The sequence below is a fragment of the Perna viridis genome, chromosome 12 (assembly GCF_037379345.1).
Source record: "Perna viridis isolate PV_CMFRI_1.1 ecotype Kerala chromosome 12, ASM3737934v1, whole genome shotgun sequence".
In the NCBI taxonomy this organism is placed as follows: Eukaryota; Metazoa; Mollusca; class Bivalvia; order Mytilida; family Mytilidae; genus Perna; species Perna viridis.
Genome location: NC_142456.1, coordinates 9,656,096 through 9,682,320, shown reverse-complemented (window position 1 = coordinate 9,682,320; position 26,225 = coordinate 9,656,096). Strand labels below are relative to the sequence as shown.

At 33.1% G+C, this 26,225-nt stretch overlaps 1 protein-coding gene across 2 annotated transcripts; it reads right to left on the bottom strand.

Moving 5' to 3' along the window:
* Window positions 1–1,171: 1,171 nt before the first annotated feature.
* LOC148601122 (uncharacterized) lies at window positions 1,172–25,706 on the bottom strand. 2 transcript variants are annotated; one of them, XM_088555146.1, is made up of 8 exons: window positions 25,572–25,689; window positions 24,300–24,355; window positions 19,370–19,715; window positions 17,271–17,702; window positions 16,519–16,644; window positions 10,696–11,469; window positions 7,773–8,075; window positions 1,172–7,231 (listed from the first exon to the last, which is right to left on the bottom strand). In XM_088555146.1, exons 3-8 carry the CDS (start codon window positions 19,530–19,532, stop codon window positions 4,854–4,856), a joined length of 4,176 nt encoding a protein of 1,391 aa, XP_088411272.1. In that variant the 5' UTR covers window positions 19,533–19,715; window positions 24,300–24,355; window positions 25,572–25,689; the 3' UTR covers window positions 1,172–4,853. The 2 variants fall into 2 exon arrangements, with proteins under 2 accessions (XP_088411272.1, XP_088411271.1); XM_088555145.1 differs by lacking the exon at window positions 24,300–24,355 and having other exon boundaries at window positions 25,572–25,706.
* Between the last annotated feature and the right edge of the window lie 519 nt (window positions 25,707–26,225).

Below are 26,225 nucleotides of genomic sequence, written 5' to 3'. Positions count from 1 at the left end.
CATGCAATACGTGCAATTCAAACTCATTGAATGGACCTGGTGTGCGCTTATTCTTGTGGCTTAAACGTATGTGAATGGGCGTTTCTTAAGATTCCCCGCCTATTTTCTCCACTTTATTCTGTCTCTGGTATTTTAATAACTTTGTTGCCAGGGCCTTTGAGAGCCTACATGTAGCTTAAGGATTTTTGATGTGTTTTTACACTTGTTGGAGACTTTTTGTGATCTTTGAACCTATTTAGTCCTCTATGTAGGTTAAATCATATATACGTTTTTGTTTCTATTGGTATCATTTTCCCAGCTTTATGTATAGCAAAATACAGTTTAATTTATTTGTTTGGTCAAAGTATTGTATTTTGCTAGGCTTAACCTATGAAAAAAATCAACGCTTTTTAAAAGGGTCTACAAAAAAGTATAATTGGTATTTAAGGACTTCAATAGCATGTGGTTTGTTGCTGGACATGTATATATTTTTTCCGCGAGATTTGTAAGAACAGTGTCTTTGTTTTGTTATCCATGATCTAATGACTACAGCTGCACCACGTCTTCTGGTGTGAGGGTTTCCTCGTCATTCATTGGAGACCCACGGGTGGCCTTGGGCTGGTATTTTCAACTTAAAAGGTTGTTCTTCTTAACAGATCTCTGTAAAAATCAATCCCACCAAAGATTGTATTGCTACTAACCATTCACAAAGTAAGGAGAAATTCACTATAGACTTGAGGAACTACTTGTATTTATTCAGGAGATAAGCCAAAATCATTGATTTTTTTATTAAGCCCCCCTTCCATAAAAAAGTCAAAGTCAAAAAATGGAAGTTTTCTAGTCAACAAGAGGTTATGACGGACTGACGGATGGACGGACTTTGTTGCGTGGGGTATAAGCACATTTGCGTGGGAAAAAAAACTTTATATGAAATCTGTTCGTTCTTATAATCACTTAAATACCAAAAATCCAGAGAGAGGTAAGTTTCATGAATTCTACCGAATTCAAGGACTAAAATATTTTGTCAAAACCCACATGCATTACCTGATCTGTACCCTATCATAATACACTCACTTCCCGTACATGAAAAAAGTCAGGAAACTAGTGAGGTAGCAAAACTTTGGGCCACTGAAACAGTACTAACTTGAAGCCCAAAGTTGGGTGCCAGAAAGGGGTGATAATAATTAAGACATGTTTGTAAAATTTATAATATGAACGAAGCAGAACAGTACACCATGTCATAAAATTGAAAGTTAAATTGTTATTTTGTTTTACAACAAAAAAACAAAATGCAGACAATAGTTTACTAACATTTAGTGTTATAAACAAAAGTAACTTTAAAATATTGTTCATGTTGTTGTCTATATCAAACTCAGCAAAAAATTACTTTGCTTGTGTACTTACTTTCAACCCATTTACACAGAGCTACAACGCCTTTCCAAAAGAGTTACAAACTATTGCTCGGGTTAACATGCAAACGAGCTAGACAAACCGACGTCTGGACCTACATCGCACTGCAGCTGTGATTAATAGCTGACGAGGAAATTGCGACGAAAAAAGTGTAAGGATAACATAATTCCCATAAAAATTCGAGAATAAAAATGTCCTGGACAACATGCACAACATATGGTATTCTTGTTACATACCACGTTTTATGAAATTTTGTTGGGTAGTTTAAGAGAGCTGATTCATGAAGATTTATGATAAATTTCTAAGTTCGAAAGGGCACAGCTCCCATAAAAATTAAAGAATCAAAATGTCCTGATAATATGCACAACTACATATGGTGTTCTTACTATATATTAAGTTTCAAGAATTTCTGTTCAAAAGTTTCAGAGGAGTTTCGAAATCAAGCTGATATCTTATTGTGTTACAGACGGAGGGAGTGACCTACATAACTCCTAGACCAGCTGACGCAGGTAAAAATGTATATTTTCTGCCTTCAAATTAGGACATTAAAAGAGATGTACATATTAAATATTTAGATAAACATTGTGCAAAGTTTGATTGATATTAATGATATTGATGCAAAACGTTTTGAGTTAAAGTTTACATCAAATATGTACCCCCTATACATGGCGAAGTTGAGTAGTTACTAGACCTGCTTTCACAGGTGGCAATGCAAGTAAAACAAGACATTGCCACTAATGGGACTTACACCACCTTCAGCCTGTGGAACCCTGTATACTTTGGGACCATTCATATTGGACACAATTTTTATGGTGGATAGACTACACACTTTTGACACACAATTTGCTGCCGTTTCTTACTCACCCAACTCCAAACAGCGATCAGTACTATTTGTGTTGACAACATAAAACAAAATATGACCAAGTCCTGACAATATACACATCTCAATATAGTAAACTAGCACTATATTGAGTTTCATAACAATCCTGCAGGTCGTTAAGAGAGTTGTGGCTAACCATAAGACAAAATTTTGCTGGAAAATGCCTAAGTTCCAACGGTCACCTACAATTCTTGTTATTTATAAATCCTGGATGTTATGCACATCCCAATATCGTAATTTAACACCCTATTATGTTTCATAACAATCCTGCATGTCATTGAGGAGGAGTTGCAGAAAAGTATGAGACCAAGTTTTGCTGAGAAAAAAACCAAAGTTCAACAGCCATCATTTTAACAATTTTTGTCCAATCATAAATTCCAGAAAGTATGCATATCTCCATGTATTTCTATTACATCCAACAAAGTTTCGTAACAATGCAGCAGGCTTCATAGAAAATAGTTTGGACAGACGGACAGGGAGAAACCTACAAACTTCGTTTGCAGGGGGTATAAATACAAATTAAATGGATTGTAACACTGTCCACCATTATATAATACATGTATAACTGAAATTCAATTATTAGGTCATCTGGTCACGAGTACCAAGAAAATATCAAGACTTTGAAGTCTGTATCATACCAATCTTAATATGAAATATTCTACTCATGAAAAAACTCAAAACTCCATAAAAAATTAACGAATTGAACTAAACAATATTCAATTTGTAAAAAGAACAAGCCTCAAAAACTTTGAACATATTCAGTATATCATCTGAAATCCAAATTCAATTTTAAATTACATGTACATGTACAAATACAAATATCATAAAGGCTTTTCACTAGATATAATATATCAAAAAATAAACAATTTGATAAACACCTACCCTCAGCACCACAAAACTTTTTGCTAAAGTCTGAGAAAATTCTGAACTGTTTGTGATACTGTTAATTCAAAGACTTTGACTGGAGTTAAAATTATTTTGAGACTTAGGTATTGTTTAAAGTTTTGTGGCCCTGGGGCAAGAGTTGCATGCATAAAACAACTCATGTCTTAATCACTACAATATTGCATGCATCCCATGAACTGTAAATTTCAACAGAGCTAAGTTTTGTCATTCTCCCTGCCAGTGTAAAGAAATTTGCATATAAAAATGTAAATAAACATTTGGTCACTGAACAATAACTCTTATAACCATGATGCTCAGAAGATACAATTGGCATACAGTTGAAAATTTTTGTTTATTTTGTGTGCAATTTGGAAAAAAATTGAGCAAATAAACCCTTCTTTTTTCTGGTACTCCTCTTGAACCTGAAACAATATGTAAAACACCTAGCCTGCTTTTTTTGGCAGCAATAGCTAGTAAACTGAACAAAAGCAATGTCAACTTTCTATTAAGACACTTACAGTCCAAAACATAGTTTAATTCTTCCTATAACAAAATGTTCCCTGTGTAAAGGTTTTGATAATTCACATTGTGAAATAAATTAGTAATTTCAATCTGGCGACTTTCTCCAGCCAAAACATCACAAAACAAATATTAATCCGCCATTAACAAAATTAAAAATGTAGCAACAAAAATGAAGGAAATCTATATAATAAATATGATAATCAATTGGTCATCTTGAATAACCAAAATATGACCCCCATGTCAAAAACGCATTAAGATTTAACGAGGGTGCAGAACTTTATATAAGACAGTTCAGCAGATGGTTGTCATTTAATCATGGGAAGACAAACATCTTTATAGAAGTATTCACCAAAATAACAAAAAAACAAAACAAAGAAAAAGATAAGAAAAGTGTGAAAGAAACTTATCCACAATAAAAAATTTGTTAATCTAGTCCTCTATCCTATTTAGAATCAAATACATGTACACATGTATACGTAGTCCTTCTCTGATTTCAATACCAGTCTACCTAAGAATCATTCAATTTATTCTTCAAAATAAATTGCCACATCATATAAAGCCTTTAAGTTAACCATTTGAGGTATTAAGTCATAACCGAATGTACTTGAGACCGAGTTAGGCCTAAAAAAAATTCTGTGTTTACGGTAAGTTAAACCTGACACCCTATTTTTCCCTGCCAACCTAATTTTTTTATTGTGTCAAAAAAGACAAAAACCAAAAAATACAGATATATGTCATTTTCAACATCAATTTTTTACAAGAATCGCCATGTTCTCTGATGTTGAGGTTCAAAATTTATTTAAAAAAATGAAACAACATGGCCATGGCTATGACAAGTTCGGTATTCAGCGGTGTCGTAATAGAGGCAGCAAACCAGTACGTTTCGATGTCCTGCACATCTATAAATTTTTCCAAAAAAAAAAAAATTCTGAAGGAGCTGTTACCTGAAACACAAAAATTTTTAAGGCCTTATCTGCCTTTTAAGCAAATTTAATCCCCCCCACTGTCATTAGAAGCAAGATTAATTAAATACCAAATGAATTTCAATACTCTTGCCCATTATAAGGAACATATTAAAAATTTTAAAAAATAAGTGATAATTTGATCCATATATTATCTCCTGCACAATTCTTGTAAAGTTATAAATGTACACAATAACTTTATAGCCAAGACAGTTCTACTCCATTACTTCTTCATGTAACACCACAGCGGTATATGGCTGTAAATCATTGTCAAGGATGGAGTTATCAGAAACCACTAGCTGTTCATCATACTGTATATTGTTATTGGCTGAGGAGAGTACATCTTTTACTACATCAGGATACTGACCATCAACTGTAATTTCACTACTTGCAGTATCAATGGCAAGATCACTTTCTTCACTATTTTTATTAGAGAGAGCACTTTCAGGAGTTTTATTAACTTCTGAAGGTTTTGTAATGGTTTGGTCATTACTGTCACTAGAAAGTCTTGAATCTTCATTCTCCTCTATATTGGTGTCATTGTTTGGCCTCCTAACATTGTTATCTTCAACATGTTCAACTTGTTTGGTATTTTCTTTTGTTATATTTGCCCCTGATTTCTTGTTTGTGTTTGATTTCCTTTGATTAGCACTAGCATATAAAGCTTTGTCTATTTTTCGCCATTTCGATATTGACTTTAAATAATTTTCATCATGCCACTTTGAATGTCTTTTAAGGTAATCCGTGCGAGCAAACTTGGCACCACAAATATGACATTCATAAGGGGTTTCTCCAGTATGATTTCTTTCATGAGACACACAAGAATATTTCTGACTAAATGATGCATCACAGTACTGACATTTATATGGACGAGTGTCTCCATGTATAACCATGTGCCGATCGAGGTCACCCTTGGAGAAGAAGCCCTTCCCACACGGTGCGAAGGTACATTTATACTTTCTAACTTTCTCTCTTGGTTTATGGGTCTTAAGGTGTTGGTTAAGTCTATTTTTGAGTGCAAACTTTTTTCCACACTCTTTGCATTCAAAAGCTTTCTCTTCATAGTTAACATGAATCTTTTTGTGACGATCCAAATATGTCCAATCTGTGAACGTCTTACCACAAATCTCACATGGGTACGAATTAGTGGTATTGTGAATTCGTTCATGGCGCTTGCAGACATGTTTACTGGCAAAAGACTTCCCACATACTGAACAGATCCACTGGAAATCTTTATTATGCTGCTTCATGTGGTCCTCCATATACCCTTTCTTTAAGAACCCTTTGCCGCAGTAATCACAAATAAACCTTTTTCTCTCTTGGTGTGATTCTTTGTGCATTTTCAGTTGTGTAATGGTTTTAAATGTTTTACTACAGCCCTCCTGGTCACATTTATGCGGTCTACTGGTTGAATGAATTAACGTATGGCTGCGGACATTTCCACGATCGTTAAATCTCTTTCCACAGATAACACATGAAAATGGCTTGTTACTTGTGTGTGTAATTTGATGTCTTACCATTGAGGATTTATAGCTAAATTTCTTCCCACATACAGGACAGGCATATCCATGTGAACCAATATGCACAGCCTCAATGTGATTGTTTAATTTTGCCGTTGAATTTAATACTTTGTCACAAATATGACACTGAAATAGTTTTTTCCCATGAAATTTGATTCGATGTCTGCAAAGGACTCTATATTTATTGAATTCCTGCCCACATGTTAAACACATGTATTTCTTTGGCTTATAGTGTATTGACATGTGTTTAGCCAGACTGACTAGAGATTTAAACATTTCATGGCAGACAATACAAGTCTTCCATTCATTATTTGAGTTATCTGAGAAATAGTTTTCAGTATCACTACCATCAGACTCTTCACTTTCTGTTCTATCATGCACAAGTGATTCAATGTCATCTAAGTCACTTCCATCAATATCACCAATGGCAGACTTTGAAGAAATTGAACATGACCTTGAAAGGTCATCTTTAGAGATACATGTAATCTGAACAGTGTGTTCAATGTCTGGCTTTGTACCTTCATTAACCAGATCAATGTTTTCTTTTTCACACGCGGTTTCAGTTTCTATTGATGTGAAGCTGTTGCTTTTGAATAAATCGTTCTTATTTTGCACTGTTTTCAAACTATCTGTTTTATTCCTATCCATGGAGCCGTCATTAACAATTCCATCATGACTGCCTGAATTTTTCATTTTATCAGACGTTTTATTCATCTTGTAGGGTTTATGCACGTCTGCAACTACAAACATTTTGACCTTACCTACACTTGGTATTTCATGACCTTTCTGACCTGAAATTGAGGCATCCAACTTTTCATCAGGGTTATGGCTAGTAGTAATCATTTGATTGACCTTTGAACCATCAATATCCATTGTTTTTGTATTTATTTCATCATTTTGCTGTAGTCTTCTAACCTTTTTTCTGGGTCTACCGGGCCTATTCTTCTCTTCATGATTTTCTACATTCTCCCCTTCAGAATCTTTTTGCCTCACACTTGATTTAAATGTTTTTCCTTTCGTTTTCAGGACATGTCTCCCCCTTTTTTTTGGAAGAATTTTATCAGGACTTGAATCTAAAATATATGACATCATAAAGATAATCTAATGTACAGATAATGTATTAAATTGGGATTATTTTCATGGCATACATGTATATGTGTATTTATTTTCATTTTTTTCATAAATACCTTGTATGTACCGGTATGTCATGGGCATTTTACTGAACCAGTATAAATGTATTTTACAATGCGGGGACCAGCCTTCAGCAGAATCCAGATGGGGAAAATTTCTAAATATTCACATATCAATTTAAATATATATGTACAAAAATGTATTTTTAGCCTTGGTAAACCAAACACCTCTCTTAACAGAATATATACAAAAGTTCAAACAGGGATTGGTTTCAAAAGGTTTCAATATAATTCATTACAAAGCAAAGGATTCTTTATTTAAAAATGTTATCTAAGTTTATCTAAGACCTGAGAAGAATATTTTTTTAAAGACAACAGACAATGACTGATGGGCAACAACCATGGACACCATGGCATAACTTTACATGGACCCCTGGTCCAGTCGAGCTAATAATCATTATCTAATACCTCATGTACAACTAACCATCAACATTAAGAGAGACTTTCACAACTTTTTCTTCCTCTGGTAATAAATTTTCTACAGTGACAGTGTAATCTCCTGCATCTGAACTTTTAGCATCTTTAATCACAAGGTTATATTTAGAACTTTCGGGGACAGCAATCCTGGATTTATCGCCAGTTATGACAGATGTTCCAATGGCAAGGGTGACACCATCTTTATTCCATGTGACAAATCCAGGGTTGCCTTGCAATTGACAATTCAAAATGGCTGTTGATCCAATCTTAGCAGAAAGGTTGGATGGTCTTGTCTTCCATTTTGCCCCATCTAAAAATAAAAAAAAATGTTTGTTTATTTAAACTAAATATTAAATGCCTTAATTTTTTCATAAAAAAATAAAAAAAACCTTAGTGAGCATGCTCACATACCCCACACGTCCCTATGTTGGATACTCAAGTGAATTTGTTTGTAAGAGAAATACATGTAGAAGGACCAAGATAAAAAAAAGGAATAAGAGTGTTTTAAGGCTTTAGACCTTTATCTTCTAACTAAATTCTGTTACTAAGATAAGAAAAGGAATGAGTGTTTTTAGGCTTTAGACCTTTATCTTTTAACTAAATTTGTTACTCAGAATGGTACTTCCAAACTCCAGACTGATTTCTTTGAGTTTTTAATAATCCAAAGTAAATATCATCATAGCAGAACAAAACGTACACTTAACCTATAATTTATAATTATATATTTATAATTTATATATCAACTTATATACCAAAGCAAATCTGCAAGCATTTAGAAAAAAAAAGTCCAAAAAACAGTTATTTCTGTGAATTTAGCAATGTTCAAGGCCCATTATTTTTGTAAAAATCATCGAAGCAGAACTAACTACAAACTTGTCCTGTAACTTATAATGGTGAATTTCTATTCAAAAAATCATGTCAATATCTGCAAACGTTTAGAAAAAACGTCCAGGAAACTGTTACTTCTGTAAATTTTGCTAAGTTCAAGGCCCGTAATTTCGGTAAAAATTATCAGAGCAGAACAAAATGTACACTTGACTTTAAACTTATCATGATGAACTTATATACCAAAAATCATGTCAATAACTGCAAGCGTTCAGAAAAAAAGTCCTGAAAACGTTTTTTTTTTCAGTGAATTTGCTAAGTTCAAGGCCCATACTTGCGGTAAAAATCATCAGAGCATAACGAAACATTAACTTGACCTGTAACTTATCATGGTGAACTCATATACCAAAAATCATGTCGATATCTGCAAGCGTTTAGAAAAAAAGTCCAGAAAACATTTTTTTTCTGTGAATTTGCTAAGTTCAAGGCCCGTAATTTCGGTAAAAATCATCAAAGCATAACGAAAGTTAAACTTGATCTGTAACTTATCATGGTGAACTTATAAACCAAAAAATATGTCTAATTCTGCAAGCGTTTAGGAAAAAAAGTCAGGAAAACTGAAGATTGACTGACAGACTGACGAACGGGCCAAAAACATTCGCAACTTTGTTGCGTGCGGTATAAAAAACACAGCAAAAAATCAAGCTTTGTTCAGTATAGTTCTTTTCTTCAATACATTCACTTTTTTGTGCAAGTAGAAACCAATACTTAAAATAAGGGCAAGGTGACCCGTACCATTTATATGTGTTTGGATCTTTGATCACAGTCTACTGTATGGCCTGCCATTTTTGGCTTTTCTTAGACTGAAGCATATTTTAAGGATGTTCGCTGGTCTACTTACAAATACATGTAACTAGGATTTTAAAGGACTGTGAAATCTTTTTAGATCTTTCATGCTACAACAATATAAGAAAAACAAGAGGCTCCCAGGAGCCTGAATCACTCACCTTATTGAATTTTGCATTTCAAAGGCAATAAATTAAACAAGAAGTTGTCCAACAATTTTGAATCAAGAAGTTTTTGGTAGGACTATAACAAGATCTTTTCAACAATTGAAAGTTTCTTTTAATCTATCATAGTTTTCAAGATATTGACTGAAAACTATTAACAAAAAAGTCATGTTTCCCCTTTCAAGGGCAATAACTCTCACAAGGAGTCTGAAGACCTTTGTAGTCCTAATAATATGGATCATTTCAGCTATTCAAAAAATTTGGATAAACCTAACGGTTTACGAGATATATGTGAAAAACTACTGTCTGACCCCTATGTTCTAACAAAAATCCCCACGTCAGTTCTATGCAGTATACCCCAAGGAACATTCATACCAAGTTTGGTTTCAATTTGTCACATAGTGTCTGAGGAAGAGATTTTTTAAAGAAATAACATTAAAAATAGCAAAAATCGTTGAAAAAGGGCAAAAACTGCAACATGGCTTAACAGATTAAAACCAAAATTTGACCAGATAGATCTCATCATGCTGAACACTTTTACCTGTGTCAGAATTCAGCCAAACCTAATGATTTAGGAGATCCACATGAAAAACTACTGTCTGACCCCAATGTTCTATTTTTAGTAATGGCGGCCATGTTTTTTGAGGAATCAAAAATCCCCACAACAGTTCTATGCAGTATACCTCAAGGAACATTTATACGAAGTTTCATTCTAATTAGTCAAGTAGTTTTAGAGGAGAAGAGTTTTGTATAATTGTTAATGACGATGATGACGGACGCCAAGTGATGGCAATAAAAAATGGGTCAGTGTGCAGGTTTTAAGATGTAAGCGTCTGATATTTTGGGGGAAAGGATTTCTCTAGACTTTCCATGGGTTTTGTTTTAGTCTTATCTATTAAAAACACTGAAATAACATTTTAAGGTGTGTTTAATGAGATTATGAAAAGAAAAGAGAAGTCACCAGAAAAAAATATTAATGTCATGAAATGGATAAAATCGAAAAGTCAAAAAATCAGACAAAAATGGCTGAACATGGCCAGGGAACATCCTTAAAATGAAAATCAGAGTGATAAAGATTCCTACTAACATCAGTACCTTTGTTTGGACCTTTGTCTGCAGTCTCCTTGTTCTTTCTGGAAAATCCTCTTCTCTTAGTTTTATGCATCCTTTGTTGATGGGTGTTCAGTTTGTGCTGTAAATCAAATTCCTTTCCACATTTGCCACACTGGAAAGGCTTTTTTCTTGTGTGTACTGCATAATGACTATCTCTTTTGGATTCTGTTGAAAATTTCTTACCACAGACTTTACAAATGTAAGAACCACAATGGTCACTTTGTGTTTGTATAGCTCCATTGTCCATGTCTACTGTATTATCTTTATAATTTTTATTTAATAATCTAGGCCTTCCTCGTTTCTTCTTAGCAACCATACTTTTTGCTGTTACATGTCTTATATTGTTAGTGTTGTGAATTGAACCACTACTTGTACATGCATCGTCTTTTTTTGGATGACTCCGTATTCTCTTAAAGGTTTTTGGACTTTCTCTTTCTCCTTCTATATTCTTTGGAGGCTGACCCCTCCCTCTCTTCACACTTCCCACAATGGTAATGGTACTTCTTTCCTCTGTTATTTTGTCACAACTTTTTGAAATCCAGGGAGGAAACTTCTGCTTCCTTCTAGATTGATTCCTGCCCAAAACTCCTCTAGCAATATCAGAACCAACTGTCATTAGTGTAGTGTTGTCATGGCAACCACTTTTGTTTAAATATATTTGACCATTAGGATGAAGGTCTTCACTGTTCATCTCTTGTTTAAAGTAGTCTTTTGACATCAACATTTTTTCTTGGTCAATACCATGCTTCCCCAATTCTACAAATTTAAAAAAAATTGAAATAAGAGATGAGCTTGCCAATGTGTTATCCCAGATGTTAAATGTTTTAAAATCAGAAGTAATTAACAATTAAAAGGTCAATTGTTCCAGAATTATTGAAAGGTCTTTTCCACCAATTCTCTCCTGATAATTATGATGTTCATGAGAAATGACCTTTGCCTCACGGCCATTGGCTTTTTGTGTTCTAACCTGTAGAGACAGCTCGATCGACAGTATTTATTTCTTGTATATATTTTAAAAGGCAAGGTTTTTGACAATTATTAAATTTGCAAAATAGTTCTAATTCTTGTAAGAAAGATGAATTCTGTAGTAACTGTGTTGTAATAAACTATTTTTTCCTGTCAATTTCATCAATACAATTAGTTGAGAACAAAATGAACTTGTGATTTTCATGAAAATAGATAAATTCAAAGGGAGATAATTATAAAGTATTGCAAAGCAAAAGGTCTCAATTGTCACTTCTAGGTCAAATGGCCACCCCTCTATGAAGTACTGAAACACATTTAACCTAGAATTATGCATTGTAAAGGTATTATTTTAGTGTGTATTGAACAAATGTTGTCAAAATAAAACTCTGATTGTGGACTCTAAATTGGTACTTTTAAGTCTCTACAAAAGTATGAGTATTGTGTATTTGTGTGAATAATGTGCTTGCATTGTGTAAGTTGGAAAAACAATGTCGGAACATAGTGACTTTACAATATTACTGTACAATAACTGTTTAAATATTTTGATAACCAAGAATTCGGTCTCTGTTCTTGCTATTTTAAGGCAACGAAAAGAGTTAATGTAAATTGATTCAGTACATGAGTACTTTGATTTTCCTATTTTCATGACAATTAAAAATGATTAATACATGTTTATTTATGGTGATATTCTCGCTATGTTGTTGTTTAAATGTTAGGCCATACATGGGGTTGTATTGCATTTAAAGATCGTAAATAGTGGTTTTTACTGCTAAAAAGCTGGACATCCGCGATTTAGGTGCCCCATGATAGGTCTAAGGCCACTTTAAAAAAAAATTTATTGGAAGTATACTTTTAAGATAGTTTTCAGAAACTAACATTCACGCATGTATTAACATTATTTACTTATTGTCTTATAATATAGGGTTATTACATGATACTGGTGAATATCGTCTGGAGCAGAATATTATATTGCACAAGCTTGCGAGTTTTTTTCTAAAAAAAAATGCATTAATTACGGTAAGAACTGTTGTTTTTAACGTGTGCACCAATTTTCAAAGAGAGAGGTGATTTTCCATAACGAAAACCGACAAAGACACCACTAATGGAATTCGTTGTATACGAATATAGTTCTAAATGTCGGTGGAGAGTTTTCCTACATAGATACATATTTAGACAGTAAATACCGCAGTACCAGTAAATATAAAGACTTAAACAAAAAAAACTACAGCAAAAAAGTGCCTAATAGAGATTCAGAAATGACCATACAAATGAGGTAAAATATCTTGTCAAGGTTTGACAAAGAACCAAGAAATGCAAAAAACATACTGCAAATCATCTATGATCAACAGTGAAGGTCCCAAGTCTATACGACTTACGGTTTAAAAGTTTAGTGACCAACCGACCAATTTCATTTTAGGTTGTGAAATCGCGTAACCAGGGAAACCTCAAATCTTTTCGAAACTTTGTCAAATAGTACTGCCCCGGGTTTCTAAAAAATATGGAGCTTTCGGTTGGTGTGTATCTAAAACGGTTTAAGAAATTTTAGCAAAATTAGTTTTTCCGCTACGGGGCAGATAACTCTGGACCGACAAATTATCACGTCTCACAGGGTGAATTCCAAAGTCCCCTGTCAGATTGCAAAAGATTGTCAAAATCTTGTCGTGATATGTTCAACCAAAACTTTGGCAAAATGCCTGGCAGAAAAAAAAAAGCATAATTATAATAATAATAATAATAATAATAATAATCAGAAGAAATACAAAAAGGTCTTCCCATTGAAATGGGAAAGGCCTTAATAAAAAAGGATTGTAGCAGTAAAATGCTGATCTGACGAAGTGAAACTCATGTTTGTGGTTCTTAGGCTATTTTTCATGAGTATCTGTATTTGACCAAATTACACAAGCCTTGTTTGGACAACATCTTGTGAGCATGTGATTTGATTTAAAAAGCATACTAGAAAATTTGATGAATCATCTGACAATATATACAGAATTTGTAGTAAAAATTCTCAAATGAACCAGTTTTGTGGTCAAATTCATAAAAAGTTGTTAATATAAAATTAAATCCTGTATAGGGTATGTAAGTCTCATCACGTGACTCCATGGTTTCATGAGAATGGGTCCTCGTCTACCATTCAAATGCATGGAGATTCGTCATTAACATAGCATTGAGTTCAATATAATCAAAGTGCTGATAGGGCTGGTGGTTTTTGATTCTTGTGAAAATGTAGCATGAACAAAATTTCAAAGATTATATGATGTTAAAAAAAAAATTGTAATCATACATTGCATTTAGAATACTGTTAAGAACTGTCCTTTTTTAATATGTATAAACTGAAAGTTAATCCATACTACTGATCCAACTTCACACACATTCACGAATTTATGTTCCATTTCATCTTTTCCCTCAATTTTAAATCTAAATGAGTTTTTATCCTACATAAAAATTTTACTTAAATAAAACCAAAATCAGCTTAAGTAAATAATTTCCTTAACACAAGATTTTTAAAATCTAGACACTTTAATCAATTTGAATTTTCCCGCCAATTTACTCAGTTAAAATCACAGCTCTCCACTTCCTGCTCATAAATGGTAAAATATTAATGATAGGATGGAAAATTTGACCTATACATGTCAGTGTGTTTAAATGAAAATATCAAACACATTTTATCCTCCCAGACATATTACTGCAAGAATAAATTCCATTAATGTAAATTTATTACTAAATATATTTCAAGGCCAAAAAGGAGTCCCTCAAATCTCCAGTTGATATGAAGACTAGATCTTAATTTTATTTGCGTAAATAACAGAATATTATTGAGCAGATACATGTAAATTGCAAGAAAGATATTTACTTGTTATAAAAGAGGTACTGAATGATATAAAAGGAATTACACTTGGACTATAGTTTTGTGTAGTGTTCAGAAATAGTAGGAAAGTTCCAGTAAGAGACCGGTGACATAAGGCATTTTGTTCCTGAAGGATCAAAAACCTAAAAGGCAAAATATCTTTATGTGTAAAAATACCGATAAAAAAATGACAAATATCTTGTTCTACAGGATAAAAATGTTAAGAAAAGCATAAAATAGAGGATTTAGCATTGTGATGCAGCGTTTTGATTTCCAGGAAGTAAACAATAAAATGCAAATTGGTCTTTGGATTTCAATGCGTTCTACATCCGAGATTCCGGAAGGGAAACTAGAACTAGACTTACAAACAGTATTCTTCCAGAACAACAATTTTAAGACGAGGGTTTGAATTTTAATGACCAAAGTCAAAGTAAAATTGTTTACTTTTTATTCGATAAAAATTGTTAAATGCTTAAATATTGACAGAACCTGTGCTGATTTTGATGACTGGTACAATTGGAAAATTATAGCTTACAATAAATTTTACACCAGTAACATTTAAGGGGTTCAACTTTACTTTCAGAACTTTTCTAAATATCAATTCAAATTAATGGTCTTTTTCAGGAAAAAACAATAAGTTCACAACAGAGTGTCAAGTGAATAATGTTGAAGGTTCATGACCGGCCTGATCGCAGTTTTAAAATTTCAGAATTTGTTCAGGATTTCAATGGGGCATTTGGAAAAAAAGATGGGCCCTTGCAAAATTTTTATGGGCCAAAAATCTCTTAATACTGTCAAAAGGCACAAATAAACAGTTTATTTTTGTGTCTTATCAAGAAGCCAAGCCAAGTAAATGACCAATTTAATTCTATCTCAACACATTTTGCCGTAAAATTGAAAGGACCCATCCCAGGATAATCCCTGCAATATGGGTAGAAAATAATTTTACAATTTTTACTATTGCCATCAAGTAATAAAATTGGTGAAAGTGAGCCTTAGTGTTTGTAATAGAAAGTGAAATCCTTTTTTTTGCCAACATTGCATCTTATCTACTAATTATGAAGACATATTTCATAAAAATGTCTTAAATATATAGGAATTATGACGATTGCCGCCAAAAAACAAAATAAAAAAAAAAACATAGAATAGCTGATATTTTTGTGTAGCTTCTTTTTCTGTTCTTGTTACAACTTATCGGAGAGAAAAAATGGACTTGCCACAGGTCATAAATTGACGTTTTTATAGACTTGGGTGGAAATATCTTGATAGCACAATTAGCAAAATATTAATATTTGGAAACCAAAGAACCCAAATTAGCTGTACTGAGTTCTTCATCATAAATGTCTAATTTTATAAAATTAAGTAAATTTGTGTAAAAATTAAAATCGTAACAAACCAATCCGTTAAATATATTAACTGATCATTGGCCACATGATGTAAAAGGGAAACTGTTACCGGTTTAACAGATAAATTATTGATCTGAAACTTATCGGTGATCAATAAATGATCGCAATTATAGTTGCAAGGATGAGTTCAGGTACTGTAGATGTATGCCTTTACAGGTTAAGTAGTACTCCACCTAAGAATCATGCAAAATGTAATTCACGGTTTTATAACCTACATATTTTTATTTTTGGTATTTTGTTTGAAATGTTATATTTAAACAGAAATTAACATGTGGCTGTTCTTGGGAGATATAAGTTATACTAAAATAAAATTCTAAATTAAGGAAGACAACTCTGCTAATGACAATGAAACTCTAGAAATCATAGAAACTATAAAATTTTGTATGTAAATTATCTCCTAAGAACAGACAAATTGGAATGAAAGACAATGCATTCCATCATATAGACCCATAAACAACTTCATAAAAAAAACTAAAAACATGTAGCCTTTTTTAGGGGGTACCACATATTACAGAATTTGCACAATTTTTACAAAGACTGCTAATTAATTATCAGTTATTATGAATACTTGCACATGAAGCTTACCACTATTACCACCAGGTTCAGTCTTAATTTGTACAATGTCATTCTCAGCACACTCTGTCTTGAGTGTTAGATCACCACTGCCTGTAACCATGGTAACAGCACTGTCAGGCATACCAAATTTATCACCTGTAACATCAATCAAAATTAATGATATGCACTTTGTAATTCTTGATTTTTTTTTATCATTGCTCATTTGACTATAAGTCATGTTATAAAAATGTGCATGTTGCAATGCACATGTATAGGGTACTTAAAGCATGTATACATTTATGTTAAAAATGAAAAGTACATGTATACAACATTCACATCAAAGACAATTCTCATTTTTGATGTGACGTCACACTTTAATTTGAATGGTTAAGTGAAGGAATTTAAATTGACTTGAAGCCAGTCGGAACTACCATGTTCACCTGCCAAGAAGGAAAAATTCTTTCTTCCTCCTCGCTACTCTTCCTTTTGAAATGCCCGGATATTCAGAATAGAATATAGACCTTTTTGTGCTACTTTTCTGGGCAGGCTCAGTTGATTTATCTATGAGGTAAATGTGATTTATTTTCCCGTCAAAACTTTCAAACAAATTTTTACTGGAAAATGTTGCCCCACTCTACTTACAGACTGAGCCTGCTCAATTAATAAGCAAAAAAAAAGGGTCAATTGAACCAGAATACATGTACAATGTACATGTAGCTTGGTTATTATAGTTATCAATTTCATTGTGTCATAAAAATAAGAATTTCTTTTGCAAATTCTACCTGACAAGTCAACATTATTATCTCCCTTAGTTGCCATATGCATAATGTTCACGTCACATGCTGAAACATCCACAGGCCGAGTGTCATATATTGTTGTTGTGGGGTCAACAGTTCCATTTAATACCACTTCCAATGACCCAGCTCCAAGAATATCTGGGTAATTAACCACATTGTTTTCTGGTTCAGCAATTACATTTGACTTCATTTCAAGACAAACTTGGTCACTAACCATATTAATTTCCACCTGTGTAGTAATATTTGAACTAATTCCAGGACTTTTGTTATGGTTCAATGATTTATTGGACTCAGGTAAGGACATCAAAATGGTGTTGCTACTGGCAACAGTAGAATCAACTGCTGTACTTGTCACATTCCTAGAGCAATGAACATCCACTGTAACAGATGTACCATTACTGGTTTCTATGTGTGTACCTGGATAAAGTAAACAGTCGAAATATAGAAAAAAGCTGATATCAAGCATGTTCCTGATGATGATAAAATAAAAAGGGTGAGGTAACCCAGAGTTATACAAGTATCTAATAATAAAATACCTAAGAGGTTTTTTTTAGTTATTGTACAAACATGTATGTATGCCATGTTAGGCAGGATATACAATTTTGTACAATTAATAACAAACCATTCTACGAATAATTCTGCAACAAAATGAATTTTTAAATAAAACTAAACAGATCAAAGGAAAGAAGGCATAATTTAGTCAAATATTTTTAGATGACTGTCTAACCATGTGAAAGGTTTTAAAATGTAGCATTTGTGGTAATAGATGCATAAAAACTATTACCAATGGCTAAGCTCCAGATAAGCTGCATATCTATATTGCTATATGAAATAAAATTAGGTTAAATTGTGAGCATTCCACTGCTATTAAATCAGGTGTACACAAGGCATATACATACATGTACATGTAGCCATGTAAACAAACCAATTTGGATCATACTTGTATGTTAATAACATTTTCTGTTGGAGAAATTACTTTAATTCTGCTTTCATTTTTTTAAGCAAAAATGTCAAAAGAGATCTGACCGATGATTTGAATTAATCACACAATGGCAGTAAATATCAACAGTACATTAGTACTTATTCATCTATGAATCAGGCAAATTGTTTATAAGGTGTGGCATGTGAAAGAAAAAAAAACAGAAAAATTTTATAACCTCCAGAAATAACATCAGTGTTTGTAAAATTTGCCTTTTTCAAATATTGATACATGTAGGTAAAATTTAGTTGAATATGGATGGAAAATTTTCCCACACATTTCCCTTATATAAGCAGTCAAAAAATATCTACATGTACAATGCACCTCAAATATGCTTTAGGATAAATTTAGATAACCTTTCGGTTGTTTTCTAGATGTATTGAATACAATGTGTATTTGTTTAAAAAAAGACCAAATTGATAATTAGGATGAGCCACCCATTGCCTGATTCTTATACAGAATGGACTAAATAAGTAGTGTTTCACTAAAATGAAAATGAAGCACATTCAACGATTGTAGAAAATGAATAAGGGTTGCATGAAGTACAAGAAAGCTACATGAAATTCTTCTTTTATAGTTTCTATCAGTCTCTTCCATGTCCAGTGACAGTATAGTTAAGGCACGAACCATTTTCTTATGGTGGGGGCCTGGGATTTTTTTTTTTTTTAAATATTAATTCAAATTTTGATTAAAAAAAATAAAAATATTTTGAAAAGAGCTGAAAAAAATAAAATAATTCAGAATTTTCAAAAAAAAAAAAAATATTAATAATCCTAGGCCCCCTCACCACAAGAAAATGGTTCGTGTCTAAAGAAATAGTTGATAACATTATTATATTGGTAGTAAAAACTGCTCAAGTGGAATAGCAAAATAAGATTTTACTACTAAAAGTCATTTTCAAAGTGTATGAATTAAAGCAATTTCTTCTGAAGTATAAAGTACAAGTAAATTTGTGCAAAACAAAAACATACATGTACAAATATTCATTAATTAAAAAAAAAAAAAAACATTACATACTCATCATGTACATGTAAACTGAAAATTATCTAGAGATCTGATTAGCAATCATTTAAGACAAAAGTAATTGACAAATTGACTTGATTACCTCCATTTGTTGTTATTTGCACATTGGTCACATCAGATTCTAAAACATCCTGAGAAATACATTTAGTGTCATATTCTGATGCTGTGGGAGTAAGAATGCCACTTGCTACAACTGGTGACCCATTTTCAAAAAGAAGTGGGTCAGTTACCACATTGTCATCCATTGTTTTGGTGGTGATTGAACCAACAACTTGTGGTATGGATCAGTTATTTATTGGCCATTGTGATGTACATCTAAATGGCATTGCTATTGGTAACACAAGGATGAACTGTTATACATATCACATTACTAAATGAAGTATGATGATGATCCACAGTGATGTCATGTCTAGGTTCTGTGTTTGTACCTAGATATAGTAAAGAAATTTAAGAAAATGCAACATTCCTTATAACTGTCACATTTTTTTACACATGAACAGATTTTTTCTTATTAGCTTTTTAATGGTTATTTTGATATTTTGACAATGTATATTTGACACTTGCATTAGGATAGAGATAACCATAGGGTTTTTTTTATTGTCATCAATCTAAATTTGAAAAATGGCAAATATCTGTTTACTACATTTGTATTTCTGCTATTCAGTATTTTGTATCTTCTTAACTAAAATCATAGGTGTTAACCCTCCCATAATTTTACCTTTAGACCCACAAAAGAAAGTCTCCCACGCAGGAGGCATCAATCTCCTGATTTAAAGAATTTCTCCTGAAAAAATTTCCCGTTATTGAATTTATCAATTTTTAATTTTTTATCTTTTATTGTCCGCCATTTATTGGTTTATGACGTAGGTTGTGAAATCGTTTATCATCAAAACACTTGGAACAGCTAATCACATCTTCACAACTAACTTTCCAGTTCACAGGCCCAAAATACATTTTTCAGAAATTTTTGTTTAGTGACTGTTGGCCTGTAGTAGTTTATTTTATCAGCCTTCTTCCATTTTGACAAGTCTTGGGTCTCAGACTACTGCTTAATAGTGAAGACTGAGATAGACATACAAATCTGTCTAGAATTATCTACATGTACTTTCATATCGACAATTGCATGATTTACAATTTCGAACGACTAGATATGTCAAGATTTTATGAACTTTGTGACCGAACACAACTTGCCGTTCTGTGTGGCTAATCATTTTACTGACTTTGTGAAAAAAAACATTTCATAACAATCAAATTGCAGAGGAATTTTAATGTTAAAGGATTAAATGCACCTAAATCATATAACAGGCTATCGTACCAAGTCTTGAGGTTACAATCGTGTTTGAAAGCTAAAGAGAAACCATTCAGTATTTTATGAGATGAAAGCAATGGTAGGGCTGCCAAAAATTTCACATTTTCAAAGATGGTAGCAGGTCCATCAAAACCAGATTCATTGATTGACATGCCAGTGGTGAACATAGCAAAGTCTATTTTATGTCATACCAAGCACCACTTCTGTGAACTACATGTATAATTCATACGCTCCCTTGGGATTGTTTATGGTTGTATCATTAACTTGGTTCTGTATAGAAAAAGCATCAATATGCGGTTTGTACCTACATTTTCAGAAGCTTAAAAACAGCATCATGGCAGCTTCATTTCAATTTTCATGCATATACTATTAAGAGCCAAACCAGTCTCGGAAAATATTCACTAGTTTCGATAATTAAATACAAATAAAATAATAACTATTCCAAGATAGGGCTGGCCATAATAGTCTGCAGTATGGCTCCAAGATGTTTACGAAAATTACGTATCAATATTACCCAAAATTGTGAAATGAAAACGAAACAAAAATAATCGAGAAAAGAAAGAATCGAAACGAAATAATTTGATAAAATGAATCACATCATTTCAAAAACATAATTAAACGATACAAAGCAAAACTGAATGAAGCAAAACTTAAATGAATAAAAGAAATCTTCTAAGATGTTTTGGAAAATTACAAACGCCAGTGCCAGACAATCGACCCAAAGGCATTTCCAACCATGACAACCAATAATTCTTTATGAATGCTGGACATTTCTGCCAATAGACACAGAGATTGATTTTCCCATTTTTTACCACTTGCTAATGGAAGCAAGTGCTGATTTTTTCTACTTGCTAAAATAAATTGTCACCTGCTGATTTTTTTAATATGTAGTAATATTAAACAATTTAAACAGCTAAAATACAATCAAAATACAACAAACAACTATTGGTTAGGGTCGTAAGGGGCAGTATAATACAACAAACAACTATTGGTTAGGGTCGTAAGGGGCAGTATAATACAACAAACAACTATTGGTTAGGGTCGTAAGGGGCAGTATAATACAACAAACAACTATTTGTTAGGGCCATAAGGGGCAGTATAATACAACAAACAACTATTGGTTAGGGCCCTAAGGGACAGTATAATACAACAAACAACTATTGGTTAGGGTCGTAAGGGGCAGTATAATACAACAAACAACTATTTGTTAGGGCCATAAGGGGCAGTATAATACAACAAACAACTATTGGTTAGGGTCGTAAGGGGCAGTATAATACAACAAACAACTATTGGTTAGGGTCGTAAGGGGCAGTATAATACAACAAACAACTATTGGTTAGGGCCCTAAGGGACAGTATAATACAACAAACAACTATTGGTTAGGGCCGTAAGGGGCAGTATAATACAACAAACAACTATTGGTTAGGGCCATAAGAGGCAGTATAATACAACAAACAACTATTGGTTAGGGACCTAAGGGACAGTATAATACAACAAACAACTATTGGTTAGGGCCATAAGGGGCAGTATAATACAACAAACAACTATTGGTTAGGGTCGTAAGGGGCAGTATAATACAACAAACAACTATTGGTTAGGGTCGTAAGGGGCAGTATAATACAACAAACAACTATTTGTTAGGGCCATAAGGGGCAGTATAATACAACAAACAACTATTGGTTAGGGCCCTAAGGGACAGTATAATACAACAAACAACTATTGGTTAGGGCCGTAAGGGGCAGTATAATACAACAAACAACTATTGGTTAGGGCCATAAGAGGCAGTATAATACAACAAACAACTATTGGTTAGGGACCTAAGGGACAGTATAATACAACAAACAACTATTGGTTAGGGCCGTAAGGGGCGGTATAATACAACAAACAACTATTGGTTAGGGCCGTAAGGGGCAGTATAATACCACAAACAACTATTGGTTAGGGCCGTAAGGGGCGGTATAATACAACAAACAACTATTGGTTAGGCCTCTTTGTTTTCTGTCCATTGTACCATCAGTGTGTAACAAATGGCCTTGACTTGAAACTGTCCAGTGCCTTACCACTCATGTTACTTCTCATTAAATGATTTGAAATTCCTTTTCCCATTTCCTAATGTCTTCAAAGAAGCAGTAACAGCCTGATTAATGACAATGTTGTTGTTATTGTCTGGCTGGCTTGTGGTGCCACTATCTGCATGATCTAAGCCTACTTCTGAGAAATTCTGTTTGTTAATAAAAAAAAGCCGTAATTTGTCGACTCATGTCGGCATAATAAATATTGACCATTCTAGTTGAAGGCCGTTTAATTTTCTTGTGTATTACCCAGGTCAGTAAAATGCTTTAAGGCAGCAGAAATAACCCTTGTATCAAACATTCTAATGATCCTGACGCTCAAAAGTGAAACTTGGCAATAAAAAAAAAAACACTCGCTAAAATTTGCAGGCATGATATACATTATGTAGCTTCAACTCGCTAAATTGAAATTCCACTTGCATTTAGTGAGTATTTCCAGTAAAATTCGATCCCTGAGTAGACATATCAGACCGTGACAATAAGTAGGTTTTGTGGAACAGGGTTATGTTGCTACAAGAATTCATCACCACAGAGGTTTTATGGTTGTCATCATGAACTTGTGGATTGTTACAGAGTATCCATCTGAACCATGAAAACTGATTTGTTCAATATGTCATAGTTTTTCTCTCCTCTTTTGACTACCCCATACTTGACTTTTTATGAGCAACTCGGTGGGTGTTTCTAGAAAAGCAGAGGACGCTTACCTTACTGGTGCACCTGGTCCATGTTCCCAGTTTTTAGTGGAGTCTAAGTTGCTCATTTGCTTTTGTTACTTTGTATGTATGATTTTAGTTACTTTATGTTCTTTGTTGTGTATGTCTGTTTTCCATGTTTGGTCTTTGTCCCTGGATTACTCTTTTGATTACCGCTAGAACCTTGGTTCCCTTGATTACTCTTAGTATTAGTAAAATACTTTAGGACACATATGATTACAAAATTTACCACATTTGAAGGTTAAAAGTATAATACATCAAATCAGAACTAACAAAAATTATTTAAGTTGTTTGGAATTAATGTTTCTTTTTAAAAGGTTTCATCTTCATCATATTATTGTTGATTCCTGTGTATATATTATGTATTCTTGGTTTTGAAAAAAAAAAATTTGAAATCCTCTGTATTATTCAATTTACATGTACAATGTATAACATAACAAGATATGTCAATAATGTTGTCATGTAAAATCTCCCACAATGAAGCTAAACTAGGTTGTATTAAATGCTAAAAAGACCATTTACACCTGCCTTATTTTGGCAGAAACACATGTATAACATGTACTTTCTTTTGTTAATACAATGTACATTTATATTCTAGTAGCGAGCATCGCGAAGCGGTGTGAGCTCTACGGTTATCACATGTACTTTCTAAATTCCCTTAAGGTTCCCTAATATACTAACGAAAATAAAGTCATGTCCCGGAAGTAACAAAAAGTGACTGTCCTAACTAAGAAAATTCATCATTTCCTTCCATCAAACAAATAAAAAAATATAGGTCAAGATTACGTTTCAGTAAAAAAAAAATTCATCTGTTCTGTTTTCAAGTCTTTTTCTATTTTTTTTTTACTTACATGCATTTAAAGAAGTGAATGTCATGTTTTTTTAAAAACTTCAGGAAACATGTGGATGTGTACGTACGTGTTACGGTGTATCTCCGCTGTTCCACTGTTGCTGTTGTCAAGAACCTAACCCGCCTTGAAAAAAAATATTACTCCGATTGTATTATCAAAATTGAAGCATAGCTTTTCTAAGATAGGAAAGGCAATCATTTTCTTGTTTGGAATTTGCAGCTGTCATCTGCATTTTGTTTACACCACATGATATGTGTAAAATATTCCCACCATCCGTGGAGAACTGCAATATTTCCGGTGTCTGAAATGGACATTGCTAGAGATGTCCCTAAGGGACAAAAAATGTAACAATATTGTGAATTGCTATAAAGTTATTGACCATTTTGAGGCGAAGGGAAAGGAGGTATGGGGTTGGAATTTTTGGGAAAAAATTATTTGTTATTCATTTATTAAAAAAAACTCCCCCATTCATTTACAAGACAGATTTTCAAATAGAATTATTGATTTTGCTTGCTGCTTAAATATAAATAAAAATATTGCACTTGCGAAGCAAAAATTTTGATCAGGGTTGACCCCCTCTATGTAATGTCCTTTATTATTTCTACGAGTCTCGCACAGATGGTGCATGTATGGTAAAGCTCATGGTGCTCGCTGATTTAGGCAATGCCTATCCCATATCATTCTCTTACAAAATGTAGGCAGACTAAGCCTTATTCCCTGGTAAGGTCTAAAATGTGAAACCCATACCAACTTTTCCCTGTACCCAAATAATATTTTGCTAAAATAATCATTCTTACTGTGTGTCAAGAACTGAAAATTGCATGAGATGTGAAAAAAATCTGTTTCAATTCATTTCTAATCAAGAAAATGATGTATATTTTTCTGATATTTCTCGTTTGATCGGTTTCTTAAGTCAAAAGGTCTAAAATGTGAAACCAGAAGATACCATACACAACAATTTATTGACCATTTCTCACTGTCCTGTCCCAATTTTACGTTTTTTTTTTAAATCATTAAGAACTTGAAACTTCACCCTAAGACTTTGGGTAAAGTTTTGAAAGATTTGATATTGTTTTTAAAAAGAATCTGATGCGATTTTAATTTATCTTCAATAAAAAAATTTGATATTATGTCAAATTAATCCCTTTTGGGATTCGGCGCTGGAGATATTTTTTTTGTTTTGTACACCATTGGTGGTGGTCAAAACAAAAAACATCCCCAATGCCGAATCCCAAAAGGGTTTAACATTTCAGACCGGTCAGAAGGGATTCTTCCTGTTCAAGGCTTTTAGTTTTGTACAGCATTAATTGATAAGTATTTTGTGTTGTTGATTTATTACCGTTGTTACGTGGAACTGTGAAAATATCTATATAGATGGTGTTAGCAACCCAAGCCCAAGGAAATTCATAGAGAGCTCGAAGTAGTTTACGTCGTCCCAAATTTCGCCCAAATATTAAAAAAAGCTTCTTTGTTACGAAACGTTTGATTGGACAGATTTTTCGTACCATCTCGTACCAATATTAACTCGTCTCTTCATAAGTGGAGTCCGGGTTGCCCAATTATTCTCTAGTTTGCTTTCTATGGTGTACTGTACTCATTAAAATTAGTCTATTTATGTTATTCATGATATATGAATCCTTGATGTAACTCGACCCTTTGTATCTATTTATCATAGTACTCATGTAATGAATCGATTAATAACGACTGATTGAATTTTTCGTCAAATTATAAGAAAAAAGGAAAGAACTGGGGGCGACTTCAAACATACGTAAACACAAACTTGTTGTAAATTGTGATTGCAATTTCTTATACCAAGTTGAGACGAAAATCCATTTTTTTATTCTTCAACATTCTTTCTGCTGAAAAAGTGAATACACATATACAGGTATCATTAGGCAGCCCAACTAATAATACCACGAAAGTTGCGTTGACACTTTCTGGGACTGAGATACATGTGGGTGTGAATATATATTCCTACCCCATCGAAAAATCG

Coding starts and splice junctions, on each gene's coding strand:
- LOC148601122 (XM_088555145.1), bottom strand. CDS start 19,532: ATGGATGACAATGTGGTAACTGACCCACTTCTTTTTGAAAATGGGTCA. Junction 8,076..10,695: donor AGACAAAGGTCCAAACAAAG/GTACTGATGTTA, acceptor TTTTATTTTTAG/ATGGGGCAAAATGGAAGACA. Junction 7,232..7,772: donor AGTCTCTCTTAATGTTGATG/GTTAGTTGTACA, acceptor CATATATTTTAG/ATTCAAGTCCTGATAAAATT.